Source organism: Lepus europaeus, chromosome 20 (assembly GCF_033115175.1).
Source record: "Lepus europaeus isolate LE1 chromosome 20, mLepTim1.pri, whole genome shotgun sequence".
In the NCBI taxonomy this organism is placed as follows: domain Eukaryota; kingdom Metazoa; phylum Chordata; class Mammalia; order Lagomorpha; family Leporidae; genus Lepus; species Lepus europaeus.
This window is the reverse complement of record NC_084846.1, coordinates 40,448,767-40,475,167: the sequence shown is the minus strand read 5'-3', so window position 1 is coordinate 40,475,167 and position 26,401 is coordinate 40,448,767. Positions and strand designations below refer to the sequence as shown.

Here is a 26,401-nt window from a genome sequence, read left to right as displayed (position 1 = left end):
TAGCTTACTGTTTGAGAAATAATTGAGGCCGGCGCCACGGCTCACTAGGCTAATCCTCCACCTGCGGCACCAGCACTTTGGGTTCTAGTCCTTGTTGGGGTGCTGGTTCTGTCCCGGTTGCTCCTCTTCCAGGCCAGCTCTCTGCTGTGGCCCGGGAAGGCAGTGGAGGATGGCCCAAGTGCTTGGGCCCTGCACCCCATGGGAGACCAGGAGGAAGCACGTGGCTCCTGGCTTTGGATCGGCACAGCATGCCGGCCATAGCGGCCATTTGTGGGTAAACCAACGGAAAAGGAAGACCTTTCTCTCTCTCTCTCTCTCTCTCTCTCTAACTCTGCCTGTCAAAAAAAAAAAAAAAAAAAAGGATCGAGTACCTATTATATGCCAACATTGTGGTCGATGCTTTTGGCAAAAAGATGAATAAGTCATAGCTTATGTCTTTCAGTCACGCAGAGTTTTGTGGAGGAAGCAGAGAATGCAAATAAGTAAATTCAGTGTACATGATGCTTGTTCCAAGTCACACAGCCTGTGGGTGGCACAACTGTGGTTAAATTCCAGATCTCTTGCACTCCAGAGACATAGGCCAGGAGGCTTCCAGAACAGCACTGAGAGTGGAGTCTCCACAATCCTCAGAGTGAAACATGTCACTCTCGCCACTACCTGGAAAGACACAGCTTCCTTTGAGAAATAACTAAATCGAACTGTTTTGCTTTGTTCACAAACCAGGTGCTCCAGAAGCTGGGGAAAGCTGATGAAACAAAAGATGAGCAGTTTGAAGAATATGTCCAGAACTTCAAACGGCAAGAAGTGAGTCCATTCATCTAGTGTGTTGAGTGAGAAAAGGTTTAGCTACGCTTATGCTTTAGTTTATGCTGTAGTTTGGATGTGGTGTGAGTGTGTCCCCCAAGACTTCGTGCGTTGAAATATACTCCTCATTGTGAGATATTAGGAAAATAGAAAGTTAATCTAGCTATTATGTTTAGAGGTGGGGCCTTAGGAGGTAATTAGCATTAGATGAGGTCTTTAGATTGGAGCTCTATGATTGGTTGCTGTGGCTTTATATAAACAAGTGCAGAGACCAGAAGAGATACATCCATGCTCCCTGTCTCTTGGCATGTGATGCCCTGGGCCACCCTGGAACTCTGCCAGCAAGAGCCCCATCACCAAATACCATCACTGTACCTTTCATCTCCAGAACTGTGAGCCAAAATAAACTTTTCTTTATAACTTGCCCAGTTTGTGGTATTGTATTATTGATGAAAGAAAGTGGACTAACACAGTATATAACCAAGATGAGTTCACATTGAAGAAAGAACAGTTGGAGCTGAATTAACTTGAGGGTAATACTTGCTGTTTTTGTAGACTCTTGTGGAAGACAAGGGAAGAGGCAGTAGGCACTATGGGAAGAGAATCTGAGTTTTAGAGTCCCAGTAGACAAAGACTGCTGCTCTGGACTGCTTCTCTAGAAGAAGGATGGTTTTTTAAATATTTATTTTTTGAGAGAGAGAGAGGGGGAGAGAGAGAGAGAGAGAGAGAGAGAGAGAGAGATGCATGTTAGTATGCTGCTTCCCAAATGCCTAGAATGGCTTGCCAGGATGGAGGCAAGCTGAGAACCCAACCCAGGTCTCCTGTGTGAGTGGCAGGGACCCAATTACTTGAGCCATCCCCTGCTGCCTCCAAGGTATTTTAGCAGGAAACTGGAATTTGGAATGGAGCCAGGACTCTAACCCAGGCACCACAAAATGAGATGTAGTGTCCCAGATGACATCTTAACTGCCAGGCCAAAAAGCCTGCCCAAAAGATAGTGTTTTTGATTATTTATATTCCACTAAATATTAGAGCAAAGTACAAAATGCTTCTGGCAAAATGGCTTTTGTTTTTGGATGCTTTAAGATCATTGTCTCTCTCCCAAGGAGGTGAAAATTGGTTCTTGAGGGAGGAACAAAATCTCACCTTTTAAATGTATTAGCCTAAAGGAAAACACACATTAGAGAAATAAACACACACATACATAGTATTAAAATTTCAAGGGAGTATGATTAAAAATGTCTAAAAAGACTTCTTAGGGGCGGTAATAATGGGGGAAAAGCCCGAGAAACACAATTTTGATGTTTTTTTCTTGGTAGACTATTATGTGAAAGACACATGGATAAAGAAACAAGCTATTTCTTGGCATCTGCTTCGATCTCTAAGGCTTGGATCATTATCTAGAATATCACTGCATAGACAACATGCATGTGGGTTGGAGAGAGGAAGGTGGGACCTGGATCTTCTGAGGTTAGAAGTCTTAAATCTAAAGATCATGCTTCAGGGGGGGTTGGAAGAACCATGGGCCAGCAAAATTCTAGAAAATAGGATTTGGACATAGGGAAGTGTAAAGATATGTAATTATTTTTTTAGTGGTGTTGGAGCTACCAATCCATGTTCACAGAGGAAACTGTGGCCTCAGGGATGACAACAAATAATGAAGAACTATAAAGTTACTACTCTGCCCCTTTTGGCTTTATGTAGACCCCTAATCTTGGTGATTCCTTTCTTCCCTATGTTTATTGGGGTACCTATTATTTCTCTCATTGAGGACATGTTGTTTTCTTTTCTCATCAAGCGGGGTTAGAAAATCTAGCAGGTACAAATCCATGTAGACCACTCTCCACCCAAACACATTTTTTTTTTTAAATGTCTTCAGTTTCATGCCAAAACTAAGGATTGACAAGTGCAGAGAGGCACTCCACTTACTATGAATGACAGTGATCCTGTTCTCTGAAAGAGAGTGAGTTGGAGAATAGAAGAGTAACAGAGAGAAACTGATTATGCCCTATTGATGAATATTGTAGGGAGCTTTGCCTTAATGAAGGTGGGAAAGAGAAATCCTGGCGGAATGGTGGATCTAGGTCTGCAGAACAACTTGTCACCTAATCTCCCAAACAGTCTGCATGTCAACTGTTCTCATTTGGAGAGTCCTCATGCACCTTCTCCTGTGCTTGGGTCATGCCCGTATAGATCATCCTCTGAGTTGCAGGAAAATCCAAGGGAAAACTTATCAATCAGTGCCTTGTTACTTTGCAGGACAATATCAAGTGTCTGCTTTAAGGGGTGGAATGTAGATGGGGGCATAGACTCATATTTACAGATTTTCCCTGTTTGAAAATTTACGCTCTAGCTCTGAAACCTGGTCTTTTTGTCTGGCATATCCCTATGGAGCTAGTCACTGCTTTGCTCTTAGATTTCCTTTTCTATCACTTCTATGAATGTTAATATTATTAGCACTCCAGAAGTTTAATGGCAAGCATCAGATTCAGTAATGCATTTGTGCCTTGGAAACACTGTTTTCCAATTTCAGTGAATTTCTGTTGATCATTTTTGGACTTTCTTGGCTAAAACAGGTAAGTATTCTTCTTTGTTTCAGAAACTAATGAAAAATATGGTGGTTCAGTGATCTATACCACTAGGAGCCCACCCATGAGGTGATTTGATAATTTTTCTGCTATTTATTCCTGTTGCTATATATATTTTTCAAATGTTGGGGGGGAAATAGTATATTATCAGTCTTTTTTTAAAGATGTATTTATTTATTTGAAAGGCAAAGTTACATAGAGGCAGAAGGAGTGAGAGAGAGAGAGAAAGAGAGAGAGAAGGAGGGAGGGAGGGAGGGAGGAAGGGGGGAAGGGAGGGAGGGAGATGTCTTCCATCCTCCGGTTCACTCCCCAAATAACTGCAATAGCTGGAGCTGGGCCGATATGAATCCAGGAGCCAGGAGTTTCTTCCAGGTCTCCCACACGAGTGCAGGGGCCCAAGTGCTTGGCCGTCTTCTACTGCTTTCCCAGGCCATAGCAGGGAGCTAGATCAGAAGTGAAGCAGCCGGGACTTGAACTGGCACGCATATGGGATGGCGGCATTACAGGCAGTGGCTTTACTCACTACACCACAGCTCTGGCCCTGTATGTTATCACTCTTATATACCAACACCTTTGTTCTCTCAAGAATATTAGGAGATTTCAAAATCTGGGTCAGTCTTCAAAATTTGAACAAGCAGTTCCATTTTATGTACGTACTGAAGTGCAGCACATGCAAGGCCTTGGCAATGAGGGGATCTTCTGTCTAGCAGCTGGAGCCATGTTGGAAGGGAAATGTACAGCATTAAATGCTTACATTAGGAAAAAAGGAAAGGTCTTACATCAATGCTCTCACTTCCTATTTCAGGAAACCAGAACAGGAAGAGCAAAATAAACCCAAAGCATGTGGACAGAAGGGAATAACAAAGGGCAGAAATCAATACAACTGCAAATAGGAAAGTAGTAGAGACAAGAAACAAAACGCTGAGGCTTTTTAAAACTCAATAAAATTGATAAACCTCTAGCAGGGCTGACAGCAATAACAAAAAGGACACAAATCACCAATGTCAGAAATGAAACAAAGGATATCACTAGAAACTCTGTAGACAGTTAAAGGATAATAGGGGAGTGAACGTATGATCAACCTCATATTTATAAATTTGGCAACCACAAGGGATTAGTGCCTCCACAACCACAGACTACCAAAGCTTAATCAAAGAGGAATACATAATCTGAAAAATCTTATAATCATTAGAGGAAGTGAATTTGTGACTTAAAATCTGAAAAAGGAGACAAATGTTGCGGCACAGTGGGCTAAACTGCTGCTTAGGATGTCCGCATGCCATATCAGAGTCCCTGGTCAAGTCCCACCTAATCCGTCTTTCCAAACCAACTTCCTGTTAGCCTTCCTGAGAGGGAGCAGATGATGGTCTTAGTACTTGGGTCCCTGCTACTCCCATGGGAGGCCCAGATGAAGTCAGTGGCTCCTGACTTTGGCCTGGTTCAGCCTTGGCTGTTGGGCCTTTGGAAAGTAAGCCAGTAGAACAAGGTATCTCTGTCTCCGTGTCTCCCTCTCTGTCACTCTGCCTTTCAGATAAATAAATAAATCTGAAAAAAAAAAAAAAAATCTCCAGACCTGATTAGAGTGGAGAATTCTGACATGTGGAGGCTAATTAATACCATATTTATACACTTTTCCAGAAAACAGAAGAGAAGGAAACACTACCCAACACTACCCATTTAATGTGGCCAATATTTCCTTGATACCAAAAGCAAACAACAACAGTAAGAAAAAAAAGATACTACAAAAATATATTATGAACTTAGATGTAACAATTCTTAACAAAATACCATGTAATTGAGTCTAACAGTATACAAAAAGGACTATATAACTTGACCCATTCAATTTATTCCAGATATGCACGGCTGGTTTAATTCTATAATTCACCATATAAACAGAGGAAGGAAGAAAAAACATTATATAATCATGTTAATGGATGTAGAAAAACCATATGTCAAAAATCTAGCATTCATTCATGATAAAATTGTTTAGCATGTTATGAATGGAGGGAAATTACCTCAACTTATTAAAAAAAATCTACAGCTAACATCACAGTTATTGGCAAAATACTGAGTGCATTTTCCTTAAGATTGAAACAAGGCAATGATGTAATCTCTTATCAGTACTAATCAGTGTGGAACTGGAGATTCTAGCTGGTACAATAAGGAAAATGAAAGGAGATAAGAGGTGGATAGATCATATAGGAAGGAATAAAATTGTGTATGTTTTCTTTTTCACTGTTGGACCCTCGCCAGGAAGGGTCCAACATAGTCACGACATGGTCACTGTTTCTCGGTTCTCAAGGAACTTTATATTTGTGGAGAGAGAAGGAAAGTGGGGAGAGGAGAAAAGAGGAGGAGGGGGCGGCAGTGGCGGCCCCCGCCCAAATCCCAATGTCCCTTTATATCCCAAGTCCCATGGGGCTTGTGCTCCACAGCCAATAGCGGCTCTCTTCACGTGCAATTCACGCTGATGTTGTCCAATCAGATGAAAGGGCGCGTATAGCCTCAGGTCGAAAGTTCATCTGTTTCACCTGGTTCCTCCTAGTTGTTTATGCAGAGTCCATTCTGTTTCATCTGTTTCACCTGGTTGTTTCCGTAGGACTTGTGGTCGACCGATTGCTGCAAGCTATGTAGATACAAAAATGAGGAGGTTCCCACAGGTGGCCAGCCTGCGGTTCCCCACATTTCACCTGATGTGATTGTGTACTAAGGAAATCCCCGAGGCATCAACAAAATACTCCTAGAAGTAATAAGTAGATTTAACAAAATCACAAGATACAAACTTCACACTTAAAAATCAATCCTATTTCTTCATGCATCAATGAACATGAGCCTGTGTAAACCAAAATAAAATAACATTTATAGTCATTTCAAAGAAAATGAAATATTTATATACACCCCCTAAAAGTACATATATAGAATCTGAATGCTTATAATTACAGAATGGTAATGGAAGGAATCCAATAAGAACTGAATAAATGGAGGACATATTGTGTTCATGAATTGGAAGATTCAACCTTATAAAAATGTTCTCACCAAATTGATCTATAGATTTAATGTAGTTTCCTTCAATTCTTATAGTAGGTTTTTAATAGATATGGATGAGCTTAATATACAATTTATGTGGAATTATACAGACACCAGAATAGTTAACATAATGACAAAAAAATGAAGTGGGGAAAATCACTCAACAGAATATCATGTCTGTGCACATACACACACATACACACATACATGTTCTGTTATTGGCAGAACGATCGACTCATAGATGAAAAGAACTGAAGAAATAATGCAGAGATTGAGTTACGCAAATATGCTCAACTGATATTTGACAAAGGTGGAAAAGCAATTCAAAGAAAGGTAAAATATGATCTTTTCAACAAATGGTGCTGAAGAAATTGAGCACTCATGTACCAAATATGAAGTTTGACTGAAACTTCATCTTTATATAAAAACGAATCCCCAGCCGGCGCCGCGGCTCACTAGGCTAATCCTCCGCCTTGCGGCGCTGGCACACCGGGTTCTAGTCCCGGTCAGGGCACCGATTCTGTCCCGGTTGCCCCTCTTCCAGGCCAGCTCTCTGCTGTGGTCAGGGAGTGCAGTGGAGGATGGCCCAAGTCCTGGGCCCTGCACCCCATGGGAGCCCAGGAGAAGCACCTGGCTCCTGCCTTCGGATCAGCGCGGTGCGCCGGCCGCAGCGGCCATTGGAGGGTGAACCAACGGCAAAAAGGAAGACCTTTCTCTCTGTCTCTCTCTCACTGTCCACTCTGCCTGTCAAAAAAAAAAAAAAAAATTGAATCCCCAAGTGGATGAAGAGCATAATGTTAAACATAAATCTTTAACACTTTTGGAAAAAATTATCGAAGAAAGTCTTTCGAATCTAGGTCTAGACAAAGAGGTTTTGATTTGACACTAAAACAGGAAAAATTGGTAAACTGAACATGTCAAAATAAAAAGCTTTTGCTTGGCAAAAGAAATGCTAAGAGGGTGAAAAGACAAGCTACAGACTGAGAGAAAATATTTGCACAATATGTATCCAAAAAAGAACCAGCATCTCAGATACATGAAGAACTTTCAAAACTCCATAATAAAAATACCTAGACAGTTCACTTAGAAAATGTACAAAAGATAGGAATAGATATTTTATTGAAGAGGGTAGAAACATGCCAAAAATATATGAAAAGATTTTCAACACATATGTAAATCAGAGAAATGCAAATTAAAAGCTCATAAGGTATCACTATACATCTTTCAGAATGACTTAAATAAAAATTACTGGCAAGTATGTGGAGAAACTGAATTAACAATACATTACAGAAAAAAGTTTGTTTCTTCAAAAATTAAGCATGCATCTCATACTTCCTGACAGCTAGACCCTTATGCATTTATCCCAGATAAATGAAAACTGGTACTCACATAAAATCCATACACAAATACTTATCCTAGCTTTATTTGTAATATCCCAAACTGAAAACAACCCAGCTCTCCTTCAACAGGTGACTGGAAAAATACAGTGATGCATCCATACTATAGACTGCTACTCTGCGATATAAAGGAAATGTCTGTGAGTACATACATTAGTGGATGAATATCCAGAGAATTATGCCATATTAAACAAAGCCAATTTGAGAAGTTTATATACAGTAAGATTTATTTACATAACATTTTGGTAGGACAAAATTATAGAAATGCAGTGAGGACTAATAGTAGCTGGCCAAGGTAATGGATGAGGGAGGAGGAGTGAATGTTTATAAAAATTCAACAAGAAAAATCCTTGTCCAGAGGGAAGAGTCCTGTAACCTCACTGTGACAATGGATACATGAGCCCATGTGATAACATTGTATAGAATCCAACAAACACATAAATGAGTATGAGTGAGACTGGGAGCTTGTGAATAAGATCAGTGCATCTATGTTGTGATATGGTACTATAGTTTTGCGCAAGACATTACTACTGGGGAAGATTAGGTTCAAAAGACAAGGGCTTATTTTCTAAGTGTTTTCTTACCTTCTGAAACTACAAGTGATTCTGTGATTATCTCAATAAAAATTTCAATTAGAAAATATTCTTTCACAGATTTACCTAGAAAGACCTTATTGCCTCACTGCCTACATCAGAATAAACACACCTAAGGCAGAAGTCACAAACTCACATTCTTCCTGAGTTGGCACAGGGATCATAGATAAGATCAATGGGCAAAGCTGGAACAAAGGAGTGGTGAGCATTGTGTTGAATTACAGAATACATAGAATCCATAGAAGAATATTGGTAATTCTCTTCATAATACACATTTTCATGAACTTCTTGAAGATCACCTTTATCCATGGATTTCAAATTCATTGCACCAAAATAAACTTATCTTTTAATTCCATTTTCTATAACTTTTTTTTTTTTGACAGGCAGAGTGGACAGTAAGAGAGAGAGATAGGAGAAAGGTCTTCCTTTTGCTGTTGGTTCACCCTCCAATGGCCGCCGCGGCCGGCGCACTGCATTGATCGGGCAGGAGCCAGGTGCTTCTCATGGTCTCCCATGGGGTGCAGGGCCCAAGCACTTGGGCCATCCTCTACTGCACTCCCTGGCCACAGCAGAGAGCTGGCCTGGAAGAGGGGCAACGGGGACAGAATCTGGCGCCCTGACCAAGACTAGAACCCGGTGTGCCGGTGCCGCAGGCGGAGGATTAGCCTATTGAGCCGTGGCACCGGCCCATTTTCTGTAACTTTTAAAAGTACCCTCATACACAAATTTATACGCACGGACATCTATATCTATCTGTATCTCTATCTGAACTATTACACTTCCAGTTACACTTTACTATCTCCTGCTTCATTTGAGCCATTCTCCCTTCTGTACTTGTGCTTTCTTCTTTGAGAATAACTTGGACTGTGTTCTCGGTATATGCATTTACTTGTGCAGCCTTCTTCATGTAACCAGCCAATCGTCTGACCATGTGGGCCCTTTTCCCATCTCTCCTGTGTTACACCAGTCAAGAGTGTCCTCTGCTTTAGCTATGCTCCTTTTCACTATATTTCCTCCTTCCGTCCTCAGCCAAAATTTTATGGGCGAGAGTCACCTCCCACTCTATGTCCCCCTTCCTGGTGGTCTTTCCGCTCCGAGCTGTCCCCTGCCCCCACTTCTGGATCATGTCTACTGAGAGCTTCCCTCTTACGTCTGCTAACTCTGGCCATCTCCCAGTGGAAAATCCTGATTATTAAATGTTGGTACTTAATTCAGTTTTAAATTGGGATTTAAAAAAATAATCTTGTCTACTAGACAAAATTCACCCATTAGCTACACTATACTAAAAGTATAAATATGACTACACATGTATGTATACCAAATGAAGTCAGCATTATTAATGTCCTAAAAGAAAGGTAGTTGTTGTTACAGATTTGTTAACTTACTGGACTGTCTACTCTTAGAACTTTACAAGATTGGCAGTTACCAATTTTTTAAAAATATGCTTTGTTTGCATTTGCCCTTAAAAATTCAATGTGGTTCTTGGGTTTTGGAGATATAAGATATCTGCTTGAGGTCAGTTTGTTCTCTCATCATGTGAAAACCCCAGAACTCCCAAGCAGCTAATTTCTGGCCAATGTCCCTCCCACCCAACCTGCTCAGAAATCTCTTCTAAAAGTATAGGAGTGAATTTCAGTGTGGCAGAATTGGCTGTAATTACCCCCTGCTCCATTGTAGCCACTGAACTCACAGCAGAATTCTCAGTACTGGGATTAGAGTTCATGCATGCTAGGGAGACTCAGGGACAAATGACAGATTTGTTATTTACAGAGCATATACTGTTGTCTGTTTTAAATACTTTTATCTAAAACATTATCCAGATCATGTATTTGAGAAAAGAAATTATTTATTCAGGGTTAGGGGGGTAAAAAAATATTTCAATTATGGCAATATGGATAATAGCAGTGCTATTTATAATCATAGTGGTCAAATATTTGAAGCAGTGTCACAGCATTTGTGACATTCACTCAACAGCAAGTTATTAAGGGTGGAATTGAGTGGCTAATTGCCTTCATCTTCAGTTTGCTGCCTGTTGACCAGCAGTTTTTAGCAGAACATAGCATGTCTACATTATATCAGGCTTATCTTTTGCTCTTTATGTATTGGACAAGGATGTTAAATGGAGAGAAGGACAATGTTTTGATGCAAAAAAAGCACTCTTCAGGGCCCTAAATGGGCATGGCAAATCAAGGACACAAGATTCAGGTGGCATTTCAACAAAGATTGGGTAAATAAAACTCCTACTGAAAGTCATAGCCTCATATGAAATCTCTCCAGCAGAATCAATGATCTGTAGGTCAAGAAAGAAATATAGAAATGGGGTGGTGATAACATTTCTTTTCCTTTTATTTCCTTTTCCATTTATAAAATGTTACTGTGCTTCCATCATTATGGCATATTTTTAGTATCCTACTCCCATCAGTTAACAATAGTGCACGAATATACTCTCATCTGAAATGATAGTAGACAAAATGATTTCTACCCCTTCCCACAAGCCCATTTCTAGCTAAATTGCACAGACTCAGCCAGTATCTACGGGTTGTTACTGCAAAGGCACTCACCAATAAAGCTGCTCACATGGCATGCCAAATAATCATGAAATAATTATATGATTGTGCAAGTCTGGTTTTACTGATTCACCATATATCAAAAAAGTAAAGAAATTTGGTTATTATGTTCTTAATTAGGGCTGCCACTTTCCATTGTAATACTGTTTTGAGGCCAGTGCCACAGCTCAATAGGCTAATCCTCTGCCTGCGGCACCGGCACACCAGGTTCTAGTCCTGGTCAGGGTGCTGGATTCTGTCCCAGTTGCTCCTCTTCCTGTCCAGCTCTCTACTGTGGCTCAGGAGTGATTGGAGGATGGCCCAAGTCCTTGGGCCCTGCACCCCATGGGAGACCAGGAGAGACACCTGGCTCCTGCCTTCAGATCAGCATGGTGTGCTGGCCTCAGCGGCCATTGGGGGATGAACCAACAGAAAAGGAAGACCTTTCTCTCTGTCTCTCTCTCTCACTGTCTAACTCTGCCTGTCAAAAAAAAAATACTGTTTTGAATGGAAAAGATGTTTTTTGTTTGTACAATCTTGATTTAGAGTCCTATTTTATAGGTGAAACTCTCTCTCTCATTCCCACACCACTGCCATGGTTGTTAGCGCAATTTAATTGAGTGAAGAAGCAGATAGTAGGGGGCTATCGCTGTCAAAAGAATGTATTGGCCTTGTCTTCAACCTTTTCTGCATTCCTCTATGGTCTCTCTGTTTATCTTAGTTCTAACACATGCATTAAATGTCTTTTCTCACCAACAAAATTGATTTGCCAGCTTCCTGTGCGTGGGAGGGCTGTTGTCCATAGGGCCAGATGGGAGAAGGCAAAGACATTTGGTTCATTTCTTGGAGAACTTGTCCATTTATTAATCTCTTCATTCTTACTTGTTTTCATTCTGTCAGCAGAAATATTTCTTCAGTTCTAGCCTACCTAAATTGAAAGCTTCCTAGTTGAAACAAAACTGAAATTTAGCCTGCTTGAACAGTTTATGCCATTTCCTATGGAGCTTGTTCCCAGTTTGAGAAACTGTTCTTAGAAGAACCTCTAGATGTTATTTCTCTGATGGTTTCGTTTTTCTATTCTATTACCTGCTTCCTGCCTTTGGCTTTATTTTACCTTATGCAATTAATTGTCCATGCCAACTGGAGAAGTCTTCATATCCTATTCCAAGAATTCATTTAGAAAACAATCCCACATATCTTGCACTTACTTCTGAAGTAAGCTCATTAACTAGTTTGGATGGTTCTCTCTAAATGATCACCAGATTGATTGTAACATTCCATAATGGGAAGTGGGAAGCTGAGAATTCAGTATGCCCCCCATCCAAGTCAGGGGAGATATTCTAACATGGCTGTGAGCATCTGAATAAATGAGCTACTGTTGATTTTCAAATTTGTGTCCATTTTATTGGTTTCCATTGGCCGTAATTCTCTCTCACCATGTAAGCCCTTTGGTTAACTTTGCCATTGAAGTAGCAATCTAAATAAAGAAGAAATCTTATAGTGACCAACTGAAATCTCTTGCCAGTGTCTTTAAGGCAGTCTCATACTGGAAGTTAATACTACAAGGTCCATCAACATAGTAATTCTCCATTAAGTGATAGACAGTGAAAACTTACGCTAGAGGTTCATAATAATCATCACCTTGATATCTTGTAAAAATTTAGGTTCCTGGTTCCTCCCTCAGATTTCTGAATCAGCTCACACGTCAGACTTGTGTCTCTAAAGAACCATCCATCCTATGCTGTTAACAATTTGGATACAAAGCCAAGATTATACATATGTAGTAGGAAATACAATGGTTTCCTTAACTGTGTATTTATTTGAATATGTTCCTAAACCTGATTAATTATAAGACTCTTGCAGGGAGCCCTGCCATTTTTCAAGTTTCCAAATCCTACCTGACTGGCTTAAGCAAGATCAGTGATAAAGTTTTTTATATTATTATTATTAAGACTCTCCACACGTGGAACTTCAGCCTGTAACTGATACTCTGTCTTCCTGAGTCTCATGACAATCCCTTACTATAATTCTGCTTTTCATATGAGAAAACTGAGTATGTCATAAAAATTTATTTTGAGATTGAGCTTTATTATTCCTTTGGCTATTGATACTCATGCTTTCTGGTTTCCTTGAGAATAGTTTATCAAATTGGCTTGTTTTTCTCATATCCATCGTTATGTTATTGTGAAACTTCTGCATAATTTATTCCCATGTACTTTGGGAATATTCTATTACTGCAACATTTAAAGTGATAATGAAAAAAACTTTTCTGAAAAACATCCCTGTGTATCTGATACTTAGAAGTGCAAATAGAAAACAAGAAAGAATTCCCAAGTAGCTTGTTTGAGGGAGGTTTTATATATTTTTTGTGATGATATTCCTTTGTGTTATTATGTGCAGCAGAACCTAGTTCAAGCAAGTATTTATGAAATATTATTTATACAGTTTATCATTTAGAAAGGATTAGGTGGAATGGGAAGAGTGACAACCAACATTTGCTGAGTACATGATGTGTGCGAGGTAATCTGCTGAGCTTTGACTTGCATCATCTCCTTTGACCTTCATGATAGCTGTTAACATCATTGTTCTTGGATGCGGAATCAGAGACCACTTCCAAGTGCTGCAGAGTTAGAAGTGGCAGAGCTCAGGTGTCAATGTTAGGTGGTGTGATCCCAGAGCACACAGGCTAAATTACTGTGTGATGTAGCTGACCGGGAATAAAGTCTGTATGAGCTTTTGAGAAAAATGAGTGAACAATTGGTACTTTTGTTTGCAGAGAAGAACTGTATCCTAAGCACACAGAGAATACTGCCATTAGTTAAGCTGTCCTTATTGGTCACAATTTGTTCTGGTGGGGCACCCTCATCTCTCATCATCTGGCATCCATGTCTTCATAACCTGGGGTGCAAACAGCTGTCAAGCACTTGTGCACTTTGTGCCCTTGAGGCATGTGTGGAACTTCAAAAACCCAGACTGCTTGGACTTAAACATTGGCTTGCCATCTATTAGTAGTGTGACTTCAGGTGCGTCTTCAGCCTCTATGTCTCAGTTTTCTCCTTTGTGAAAATGTTCTGGTGTCTGGGGTTATTTTGAGGATTATGAGTTAATAGAGTTGTGATGCTTAGGATGTTTCCTGGAACAAAGTGACCGCTCAATAAGTGTTAGAGTTCCTGATGCTATTGCTATATTAAAGGTTTCCATTGGGGACACTTTCCCTCTATGTACTGAAATGTGCCCCCCATTGCATATATTGAAGTCCTTATCCTCAGCACACCCCAGAATGTGAAATATTTGGAGACAGGGAATTAATGAGGTTAAGGGTAAGAGAAGTCAAGTGGATGATACTGAATCCAGTATTACTAGTGTTTTTATGAGAAGAGGGAGAGAGAACAGATATGCGTGTGTACACACACACACACACAGATACCACATGAAGACACACTGGAAAGGTAGCCATCCATACTCCAAGGAGAGAGAATTCAGGAGAAAACAAACCTTCCAGCATTTGATGTTGAACTTCAAGCCTCTATTAACTTTAAGAAAATAGATTTCTATTCTTGAAGCTAACCAGTTTGTGATATTTTATTATGGTAGCCCTTGCAAAGTGATACAAACATCACAAATGACAGTCTTGGATGTTTTATTGTAACTAGAGTAATGACAGACAATAAAGGTCATCCTTCCCTTCCATTCTTGTACCTCTCAATCTTGAAAGACCAGTTGCTTTTCTAGTGCTTTTGATTCTTGTCCAATTTGGGTATGAAAGAATATTGTCCATAGAGTTAGCATCTATACTCCAGAAGGAGGCATTGAACAAATAGCCATAGCAAGAGTTGTTCGGGTAGGGGCTTCTTGAATTTCCCTTGATATATTTGTCAGTCTCTGCTCCCTCCAATATATTCAATACTTTGCTCCACATAGTAAAGCAAAGGTTGAAAAGGTATTTTTGAATAATGCTCCCAATGTACCTTATAAGCAAATTCATGCAGGTGTACACACACAGACACAGGGAAAAATGTGAATGACTTTTCAAGGTCACAAATTCTGTTGCCTAAAGACAGTAAAGCATATTTTCCAGCTGTATCCAGGCTGCACACTGTATTGAGTTTGCTAGATCTAACTAGACAGTTCTGTCCCTGCGCATATATGATGGGTTGGTTTTTCCATATACCCTAAACGGAAGTCAGTGTAAACTCCACTCAGTTGGCTTAAGGGAAATAAATGGAGAGGTTTTACAAGTGATTATTAATAGAATTATAATTTTGTATTGTTGAAAAGATATTTGGTTTAGTTTTCAGATCACAGGTGATCTTGGAATTGATGACTGGGAAATTCGGTATTGGGTGAATTATGAATACAGTCATGAAAATACATGTTCTCTTTGGAGTTCCTCTCCCTTTCACGCATACCCTTCCCCATCAGCCCAGGAAAGTGATTTCAAACATCCACTCCTGTTTCCTCTCTGTTTTGCATCTGTTGCATTAATATCTGCCGAAGGAAATACAACAAGCCATACAAACTGTTCTGCAAAGTAAGTACCAGGTTCTTAATGGCAACTACACCAACTATAAAGAGCTCAAAGCAGGGAAATGGAATGCTTTTACCTTTGACACACTTGCCTCTTCCAATTAAACAGCACCTGGACTTGTCAAAGAGAGAGTTCATTTATTAGCAAATCAAGAGTACCTGATGTACCCAGTAGCCTAATGTCTTGGATCATGAGTGGATTCAGATATTACACCTTATTAGTCACCCATTCATCAAGGTGATGATTATGGCCTCATTAAATCTCATCTCCCTGATAATCTAATTTTCTCCTAAGCTTCCAAAATGATAAGCAAATTTATTAACATTGCTGTCAAGATCGAGTCAACTTGTTTGAACTCTGAAAAAAAAAGGGAGAACATTTTAATTTTGATATGTAATAGTGAACATTCTAAAGAGAAAATATCAGCGAAGGCCAAAAATAATAATGTAACTGTGGGAATTTCTGTAGGCTGATGACAACAGGTGGAATAGGGAGACCTACCTCTCTAAGATCACACCATGATGAAGTTCTGTCTGCACAGATCTGCATTTCCTTCATATCTTACTACTTCTTGATTCTCACCTCAACCCCTTTCTAAATATCACCTCAGTTTCTGAGTTAGACAACTCAGTGAAAGAAATTCTATGCAATGCTGGTTTTCTTCTGTTGTATCTTTTCCTTTTTCCAGCAAAAGTTACCCAGACACATCAATCAATACTTCACTTAGCATCTTTTAATATCTCAATTCCACAAGCTGTTGCTTATTTAACAGACCTTTTGCTTTAAGTGTGTACCAGACCTGCATAGCATTATAATTTAACCATTGAGGTTGGTTTTATGAATGTAATCTGTAGACATACAGGGGTATTTTTAAAAAAATTTATTTTAATTTGAAAAGCAGAAAGATAGGGAGAAAGAGATTGATATTTTTTTTTTCCATCACTGGTTCACTCTTCAGTTGCCCTTTAAGATCCAGGGCTGGGCCAGGCCAAATCCAGTAGTCAAGAACTCCATCCAGGTATCTAATATGGGCGTCAGGGACCCAGGAACTTCACTCATCACCTGCTGGCTTTCAGAATGCTTTAATAGGAAGTTGTGTTGGATGTGGAGTGGCCAGAATGCAAGTGAAGCACTTTGATATGGGATGCAGGCACCCGAAGCAGTGGCTTATCACACTGGACTACATACAGCGCTTGCCTGTATACAGGTGGTTTCTAAAAGTTCCTGAATGAATGGAATTAAGTTTGTTTTGCTGCAAAAAAATTGAAATAGATTTACAGATTTCTTAATATTAATTTTCATTAACTTTTTGAATACCTTCTGTATGCAGGGATGTCAACATTTTTTCACCAAAATAATCTTATTCATTCATTCACTGATTTACTCCAGAAGCAGAGAGGTGGTGAGATGGGGTGGGAGAGGTAATACAATCTGCTGGCTCATTCCCAAATGCAGTGGCCAGGACTCAGTCTGGGACCAAAGCCAAGAGCCCATAACTCTATTCAGGTCTCCCATGTGGGTGGCAGGGATCCAACTACTTGCTGCCTACCAAGGGATATGCATTGGTAAGAAACTGGAATTGGGGTTTGGAGCTAGAAGTCAAAACCCAGGTACTCTGATACAGGCCCTAGGTGTCTTATCTAATGTCTCAGCCACTAGGCCAAAGGTCCATCCCTAAACTTGTTTTTTAATTCTACTTTTCCATGAGCTCTTTTGAGCACCTTTCATGAACCCCTACCCAAGGGTATCATAAACATAGTATTAAGAGAGACATTGTTCCTAAATTGTTCAATGGTTGCTGCTTCCATTTTAAAGACATTGTTAACTCCTTCTGTACATTTTGTTCAAATTCAATTAAATTAATGCCTTAATTATGGCTTCTTTCTTTGATAAAATATTAGTAACAAAATTATAGCTCTTTATTAACTCTTGAAGTGCTAGGCATAATTTTTTTCCAAAGAAACTTTTTATTTAATGAGTACAAATTTCTTAAGTACAACTTTAGTAATGCAGTGATTCTTCCCATTATACCCACCCTCCCACCCCCACTCCCACCCCACGTCCTCTTCCCTTTCCATTTCCCACTCCCATTCTCCATTAAGATTCTTTTTCAATTAACTTTATGCATGGAAGATCAACTCTATACTAAGTAAAGCTTTCAACAATTTGTACACACGCACACACACACAAAATATAAAAAGCTGAGAACAAGTTTCACGAGTTTTGTGGGTTAATTCTCATAGTTAATTCACAATTCTCATAAGTTAATTCACAAGTTTTATGAGTTAATTCTCATAGTACAACTCAGTAAAGACAGAGATCCTGCATGGGGGATAAATGCACAGTGACTCCTGTTGTCAATTTAACAATTAACATTCTTATGTATGACATCAGTGATCACCCAAGGCTCTTGACATCAGCTTCCAAAGCTATGGAACCCTTCTGGGTCCACAATCTCCTTAGTATTTAGACAAGGCCATAAGCAAAGTTGGAGTTCTCTCCTCCCTTCAGAAAAAGTACATCTTTGTTTGACGGCCCCTTCTTTCTACTGGGGTCTCACTCGCAGAGATACTTCATGTAGACTTTGTTTTTTGCCACAGTGTTTTGGCTTTCTATGCCTGAAATGTTCTCATGGGCATTTGAGCCAGACTAGAATGACTTAAGGGCTGATTCTGAAGTCAGAGTATGAGGTAGAGCAATTGTCATTCTATGAGTCTGCTGCGTGGACTGCTTCCCAGGTTGGGACAATCTCTCCTTTTTAATTATATCTATTGTTATTACTAGACACTTTATCTTATTTATATGATCTCTTTAACACTTATATGATCAATTTAACACGTAATATGATCTCTTTAACACTTAAGATAGCATTATTACCACCCAGCTTAATGGGATTTGGAATCCCATGGCAAGGTTTTAGCTGTACCCTTAGAAGAAAGTCCATAGGAATTTTTGCAGAATTATACAGTTCTTCCATCTCAAAATCCCACTGTTATTTTTTTACTGGGATCTGTTTTTAATTGACTTTATACACATATGATTAATTCTATGTTAACTAAAAAGTTCAACCAGTGGTATTAAGAAGGAAACAACCTACTTAAGAGTGGGCCAAGGACCTAAATAGACATTTTTCAAAAGAGGAAATCCAAATGGCCAACAGACACATGAAAAGATGTTCAGGATCACTAGCCATCAGGGAAATGCAAATCAAAACCACAATGAGATTTCACCTCACCCCTGTTAGAATGGCTTATGTACAAAAATCAACTAACAACAGATGCTGGTGTGGATGGGGGGAAAAAGGGACACTAATCCACTGATGGCGGGAATGCAAACTGCTAAAGCCACTGTGGAAGTCAGTTTGGAGATTCCTCAGAAATCTGAATATAACCCTACCATACAACCCAGCCATCCTACTCCTTGAAATTTACCCAAAGGGAATTAAATTGGCAAATAAAAGAGCTGTCTGCACCTCAATGTTTATTGCAGCTCAATTCATAATAGCTAAGACCTAGAATGAACCTAAATGCCCATCAACAGAAGCCTGGATAAAGAAATTATGGGATATGTACTCTATATAATACTATACAGCAGTGAAAAAAAATGAAATCTGGTCATTTGCAACAAAATGGAGGAATCTGGAAAAGATCATGCTGAGTGAAAATAAGCCAGTCCCAAAGGGTCAAATGTCATATGTTCTTCCTGATTGGTGACAACTAACTGAGCACCTTGACAGTCAAGACAAAGGCTGTTCAAGTCATTGCTTCTCAGAGTGTCAATTGCACTTCTACAGGTTTCCTTTTTAGGGGCTCTGTTAGTTCTTACAGATTAAGGAAAACATATGTTATTTGTCCTTTTGGAACTGGCTTATTTCACTAAGCCTAATGTTTTCCAGATTCATCCATTTTGTTACAAATAACAGATCTCTTTTATTTTTACTGCAGTGTAGTATTCCTTAGAGTACATATTCCATAATTTCTTTATCCAGTCTTCAGTTGGTGGGCAAATAGGTTTATTCCATGTCTTAGCTATTGTGAATTGAGCTGCAATAAACATGGAGATGCAGATAGCTCTTTTATTTGTTGATTTCATTTCCTTTGGGTAAATTCCTAGGAGTGGCATAACAAGGTCATATGGTAGGACTATATTCAAATTTCTGATTTATCTCCAAACTGTCTTCTGTAATGGTTTTACCAGTTTACATTGCCACCAACAGAGGATTGGGGTACATTTTCCCCTACATCCTCACCAGCATCTGTTGTTAGTTGATTTCTATATATAAGCCATTCTAACAGGAGTGAGGTGAAATCTCATTGTGGTTTTGATTTGCATTTCCCTGATGGCTAGTGATCCTGAACATTTTTTTTCATGTGTCTGTTGGCCATTTGGATTTCCTCTTTTGAAAAATGTCTATTTAGGTCCTTGGCCCATCTCTTAAGTGGGTTGTTTGTTTTGTTGTTGTGGAGTTTCTTGATCTCTTTGTAGATTCTGGTTATTAAACCGTTATTGGTTGCATAATTTGCAAATATTTTTTCCCATTCTGTCGGTTGCCTCTTCACTTTCCTGACTGTTTTTTGTTTTTTTTTTTTGCAGTACAGAAACTTCTTGATTTGATGTAATTCCATTTGTTAGTTTTCGCTTTTATTGCCTGTGCCTCTGGGATCTTTTCCACGAACTCTTTGCCAGCGCCAATGTCTTACAGGGCTTCCCCAGTGTTCCCTAATCATTTTATGGTAGCAGGTCATAGATTTAGGTCTTTAAACCATTTGAATGGATGTTTGTGTAAGGTAGGGGTCTTGCTTTATAATTCTGCATGTGGAAATCCAGTTTTTCCCTGCTCTATTTGTTGAATAGACTGTTTTTGCTCCATGGATTGGTTTTAGTTCCTTGGTCAAATATAAGCTGGTTGTAGATGCTGGGATTGATTTCTAACATTTCTATTTTGTTCCATTGGTCTATCCATCTATTTTTGTACCAGTACCAGGCTGTTTTGTTTATATCTGCCCTGTAGTATGTCTTGAAGCCTGGCATTGTGATGCCTCTGGCTTTGTTTTTGTTGTGTAGGATTGCTTTAGCTATTCAGAGTCTCTTGTGTTTCCATATGAATTTCAACATCATTTTTCTATATCTGGGAAGAATGTCCTTGGTATTTTGATTGGTATCACATTGAATCTGTAAATTGCTTTCAATAGTATGGACATTTTGTTGGTATTGATTCTTCCAATCCATGAACATGGAAATTTTTTTCATTTTATTTTATCTTCTTCTATTTATTTCTTTAATGTTTTTAAATTCTCATTGTAGAAATCTTTGACATCTTTGGTTAAATTTATTCCAAAGTAGTTGATTTTTTTTTGGTGGTTAGTGTTAATGAGATTATTCTTAGAATTGATTTCTCAGCAGCAGTATTGTCTGCCTATATGAAGGCTGTTTATTTTTGTGTGTTGATTTTATATGCTACTACTTTACCAAACTCTTCTATGACTTCCAAAAGTCTCTTAGTGGAGTCTTTTGGATCCCCTATATAAGTAGAATCATGTCATCTGCAAATAGGAATAGTTTGACATTCTCTTTCTCAATTTGAATCCCTTTTATTTCCTTTTCTTGCCTAATGGATCTGGCTAAAACTTCTAGTACTATATTGACTAGCAATTGTGAGAGTGGGCATCCTTGCCTGGTTCTGGCTCTCAGTGATTTTGCTTCCAGCTTTTCTCCATTCAATAGTATGCTGGCCATGGGTTTGTCATAAATTGCCTTGATTGTGTTGAGGAATGTTCCTTTTAAATCCTATTTGCTTATAGTTTTCTTCATGAAAGGGTGTTGTATTTTATCAAAGGCTTCCTCTGCATCTATTGAGAAAATCATATGGTTTTTGTTCTGCAGTTTGTTAATGAAATGTATCACATTGATTGATTTGTGAATGTTGAACCATCCCTGCATGCCAGAGATAAATCCCACTTGGTCTGGGTGGATGATATTTTTGATGTGTTGTTGCATTCTATTGGCCAGAATTTTACTGAGGATTTTTGCGTCTATGTTCATCATAGAAATTGGTCTGTAATTCTCTTTCTTTGCTGCATCTTTTTCAGGTTTAGGAATCAAGGTGGTACTGGCTTCCTAGAAAGAATTTGTGAGAATTCTATCTCTTTCAATTGTTTTGAATAGTTTGAGAAGAATTGGAATTAGTTCTTCTTTAAATGTCTGGTAGAATTCAGCAGTGAATCCATGCAGTCCTGGGCTTTTTTTGTTGTTGGGAGGTCCTTTATTTCTGATTCAATTTCTGACTCGGTTATGGGTCTGTTTAGGTTTTCTGTATCTTCATAGTTCAATTTAGGTAGGTTGTATGTGTCCAGGAATATATCCATTTCTGATAGATTTCCCAGTTGGTTGGCATACAAGTCCTTGTAGTAATTTCTGATGACTTTTTATTTCTGTGGTGTCTGTTGTTACATTCCCTTTTTCATCTTTAATTTTATTGATTTAGGTCTTCTCCTTTTTTTTTTTTTTTTGGTTAGTTGGGCCAATGGTGTGTAAATTTTGTTTATTTTTCATAAAACCAGCTCTTCATTTTGCTGATCTTTTGTAATGTTTTTTTATTCAATTCTGTTGATTTCTTCTCTAATTTTAATTTTTTTTGATGTAGGCACCTATTGCTATAAACTTTACTCTTAACACTGCTTTTGCTTTATCCCATAAGTTTTGATATGTTGTGTTGTTATCTTCATTTGCTTCCAGAAAGTTTTTGTTTTAATTTCTTCTATTACCCAGTTTTCATTCAGGAGCATATTGTTCAGTCTCCACGTGTTTGCATATGTTCTAGAGATTCCTGAGCTGCTGATTTCCAGCTTCTTGCATTGTGGTCCGAGAAGTTGCATAGTAAGATTTCCATATTGTTGAATTTCCTGAGACTTGCTTTATGGCCAACATGTGCTCCTCTCTAGAGAGCATTCCATGCACTAGTGAGAAAAATATGTATTCTGTGGCTGTAGAGTGGAAGTCTCTGTAGGTATCTGTTAGGTCTCTTTAGTCTGGGGTCAATTAACTTGTTATTTCCTTGTTGATTTTCTGTCTGACTGATTTGTCCATTGCTGAAAGTGGAGTCTTAAAGTCCACCATTACTATTGTATTTGAGTCTATATCTCCCTTTAAACCATTAACATTTCTTTTAGATAGCCAAGTGACCTGTAATTAGGTGCTTGCCCATATATAATAGTCATATCTTCCTTTAGAATTCATCTTTAAATCATTATATAGGGCCCTTTTTTGTCTCTCTTAAAATTTTTTGTGTTAAAGTCTATTTTTTCTGATATTAGGATGGCTACACCATATCTTTTTTGGTTTCTGTTAGCGTGGATTATCTTTTTCCATCCTTTCACTTTCATCTGGTGTGCATCTTTGTTGGTAAGATGTGTTTCTTCTAGGCTGCAAATAGATGAGTTTTCTTTTCTAATCCATTCAGCCAGTCTGTGTCTTTTAACTGGGGAGTTGAAGTCATTTACATTCTGCATGACTATTGTTAAGTCATGACTTTGCCCTATCATGTTTCTGTAAATAGTCCTAATTTTGTATTTTGGGTTTCCTTTGTACTTTTATTTGGTCGTTTTCTGTGTTCATCTTCTTTCGTAGTGATATTCCTGTTGCTGTGTGTAGCACATCCTTGATCATCCTTTCCTAGGGCTGGGGGAGTAGTTATAAGTTCTTTCAGTTTCTGTTTGTTATGAAAGATCTTTATTTCTCCTTCATTCATAAATAGAGCTTTGCATAATACAGTATTTTGGTTTGGCATTTTTTTTCTCTAAGACTCGGAATATATCTTGCCAGTCTCTCCTTGCCTGTTGTTTGTTTGTTTGTTTCTTTCTTTCTTTTTTTTTTTTTTTTTGACAGGCAGAGTGGACAGTGAGAGACAGAGAGAAAGGTCTTCCTTTGCCGTTGGTTCACCCTCCAATGGCCACTGTGGCCGGCGCGCTGCGGCCGGCACACCGTGCTGATCCGAAGCCAGGAGCCAGGTGCTCCTCCTGGTCTCCCATGCGGGTGCAGGGCCCAAGCACTTGGGCTATCCTCCACTGCCTTCCCGGGCCATAGCAGAGGGCTGGCCTGGAAGAGGGGCAACCGGGACAGACTCCGGCGCCCCGATCGGGACTAGAACCCAGTGTGCCAGCGCCGCAGGCAGAGGATTAGCCTATTGAGCCACGGCGCCAGCTAGCATAATTATTAACTAATACTAATATATTTTTAGGGATGCACACTTGGTTCAGTAGTTAACATACTGCTTGAGATGTCTGCATCCAATATTAGAGTGCCTGGGTTCAAGTCCCAGCTCCAGTCCTGATTTCTGCTTATTGCTAATGCACACCCTCGGAGGCAGGAGTGATGGCTTGGATAGTTGGATTTCCAGCAACTGTGTTAGAGACCTAGATTAAGTTCCTGGTTCCTGGCTTAGGCGGTCTAGCCATGGTCAGTGAACCAGTGTGTGGGAGATGTGTCTCTGTCTGCCTAAGTCTGTTTTTCTTTGTCTCTTCAATAAATAAAGTAAAATAACCACATATTCTAATGCTTCAGAATTTAATATATCTAGACAGTAAGCAAGCTAACTCATTAATTTTCAAATGTCATCATGCCTTAATGCAGCCCTTGTTAGCACAATATCTTGATCAAGTCTGTGGTATTTTTTCTTATCCGAGACTTGGCTCACTTTGGAGAAAATTTTTATGTAACTCTTCTTCCGTTTTATCAAAATGTGGTAGGAAATGTTAATGCAGTACCATTTACAAAATTGTTTAAATGTGTGAGACGCTAATCGATATCTAGAACTGTCCATGGTGCTGAGGAGCTTACATAAAGATGAGAACTCTCCAGGAGCTCAACATGTCTAGGAATCATTCCTTCCATCCCCTTACCCTGCCAAACAAGCAAATAATTAAGAAGCTGATATCATGGGGGACCAGCCTGATGTGTAGCAACTTGGAAATACATTTAATTAGGTATAGCATGTGATTTCTTTGTATTCAGTTACAAAGATCTCAGAAACATTCCTTTCTGAAGATGTGTCTGCCACACTGTTTCTCTGACTGTTTAATTAGATTTTTAACTTCATTGCAGTCCTTTGGGGAAGATATGATGAGAAGTACTCACAGTAGTAAGGGAAGAAAGCTGCAACTTCAAGGGATCACTGAGTAGGAGAATTAAAGGACTTTTTGACTAGAGGCAGTGATCCTCAGACTTTGCAAGGCTTTTTAACTGTGTATACTTCCTGCATGCATTTTTATCTTCATTATGAGACCTAGAATGACCCTGGCTTGTTTTCTAGGACATCTGGAAGCAAGGACCTGGGGATACTGCATCCCTCTAACCCACTCTCTGAGACCTCAAGAGAGCAAGTGGATGGGAAAAACTTTAATTAGGAAAGAAAAGCAGACTCCCTTGGGATGTTTGGGAAGAGACAAGGCCTGAGGGACTGGCTGGGCTTGAGAAGCATCAGCTCCTGACACTGATAAATGATTTATTTGAAAAAACCTAAAGAACCAGAGCTGTTATTTTGCTAGTGTATGGCTGGCAAGGGATTTTGTAGGTGGTGGATCCTTGCATCTTGTCTAATGAAATACTTTGCAATTCAGACAATTTAATTATAATATGCTCCTTCCCTCATGTTGCCATGAGCCCTGAAGAGAGTGTGGTATGGAGATAGAATAATAATTTCATCTTACCTTGAGGAGAAAGACATAATAGAAGAGAAGATATAGGCATGTAGTGCCAAGGTTATAGCTGTTCATGTCTGTTTTCTGTGCACATGCATATGCCACAATACATAATTTACAGCTAAATTACTGACATTCTGACTTTCAGAGGAGTTTGTAATGAACTTCAAATTCAGTGAAATCAGAAAATCAGAGCAGTACTTTAAGAATTTGTAAGTTTAAATCAAAGATAGCCAGGCATTGAATGCAGAAATCTGTGAAGATGCAGAGGAAACATTAAAGGAAACAGGAATCATTAGAAATGGATGGAGAATGCAAACACTGTGATCCTATAATGCTGTGGAAACAAATCAGTTTCTTGCCAATGCCAACCCTGGGAGTCAATAGTGATGGCCCAAGTAATTGGGTTCCTGCCACATACTTGGGAGACCTGCATCAAATTCTTGGCTCCCAGCTTTGGTCATTATGCAGCCTCTGCTCTTGTGGATATTTTGGGGGGAAGTGAATAAGCATATAGAAGGCTTCTCTGACTGTCTCTATCTCTCTGCTTATCAAAAAATTAAGAAAATAAGGAGTAGTATGTCAGTGATGCCATATGCCACTAGAATACAGAAATAAATGGTATGAAGGGCAAAATGAATGATGGAAAGCAAAACTACAGTGTATAGTATTATAGAATAATACAGGATCATATTAAAGGGGGCCATGATGCTATTTTTCTTTTTCAGATTAAAAAAAAAAAAACAAATCTGAGAAATTGCAAGACTCTCCTCAGATCACACAACTAATTCATGTCAGAGATCCTGGCATAGATTAGTATCAAATAAGATGTAAAAGCACATGTAAGGGCTCTTTAAAATGTTTGTGGAAAATGGAATTAAAGTGTGAGTTTATTTTATTGCAAAAAGTTTTGAAATCCATGCATTTAAAAAATTTATTTACTTGAATATCAGAGTTAGAGAGAGAGAGAGAGAGAGAAGACAGAGAAGTCCTCCATCTGCTGGTTTACTCCCCAAATGCATATAATGGCTGGAGCTGGGCCAATCCAAAGCCAGGATCCAGGAATTTCTGGGTCTCCCACAAGAGTTCAGGGATCCTTAGACTTGGGCCATCCTCTGCTGTTTGAGCTGGATCAGAAGCAGAGCAGCTTGGACTCAAACCAGTGCACGTATTTTTTTTAATATACCCAGTGTGCCACAGCGCTGGCCCCCATATTTTTCAAT

At 39.2% G+C, this 26,401-nt stretch overlaps 1 protein-coding gene across 4 annotated transcripts in view; it reads left to right on the top strand.

Moving 5' to 3' along the window:
* AMPH (amphiphysin) overlaps window positions 1-26,401 on the top strand; it is a 219,687-nt gene that overhangs the window by 97,577 nt on the left and 95,709 nt on the right. For all 4 annotated transcript variants that reach the window (XM_062178101.1, XM_062178099.1, XM_062178100.1 and 1 more), the window contains exon 2: window positions 724-804. In XM_062178101.1, coding sequence (XP_062034085.1) covers window positions 724-804 — 81 coding nt within the window. The remainder of the gene's footprint in view (window positions 1-723; window positions 805-26,401) is intronic.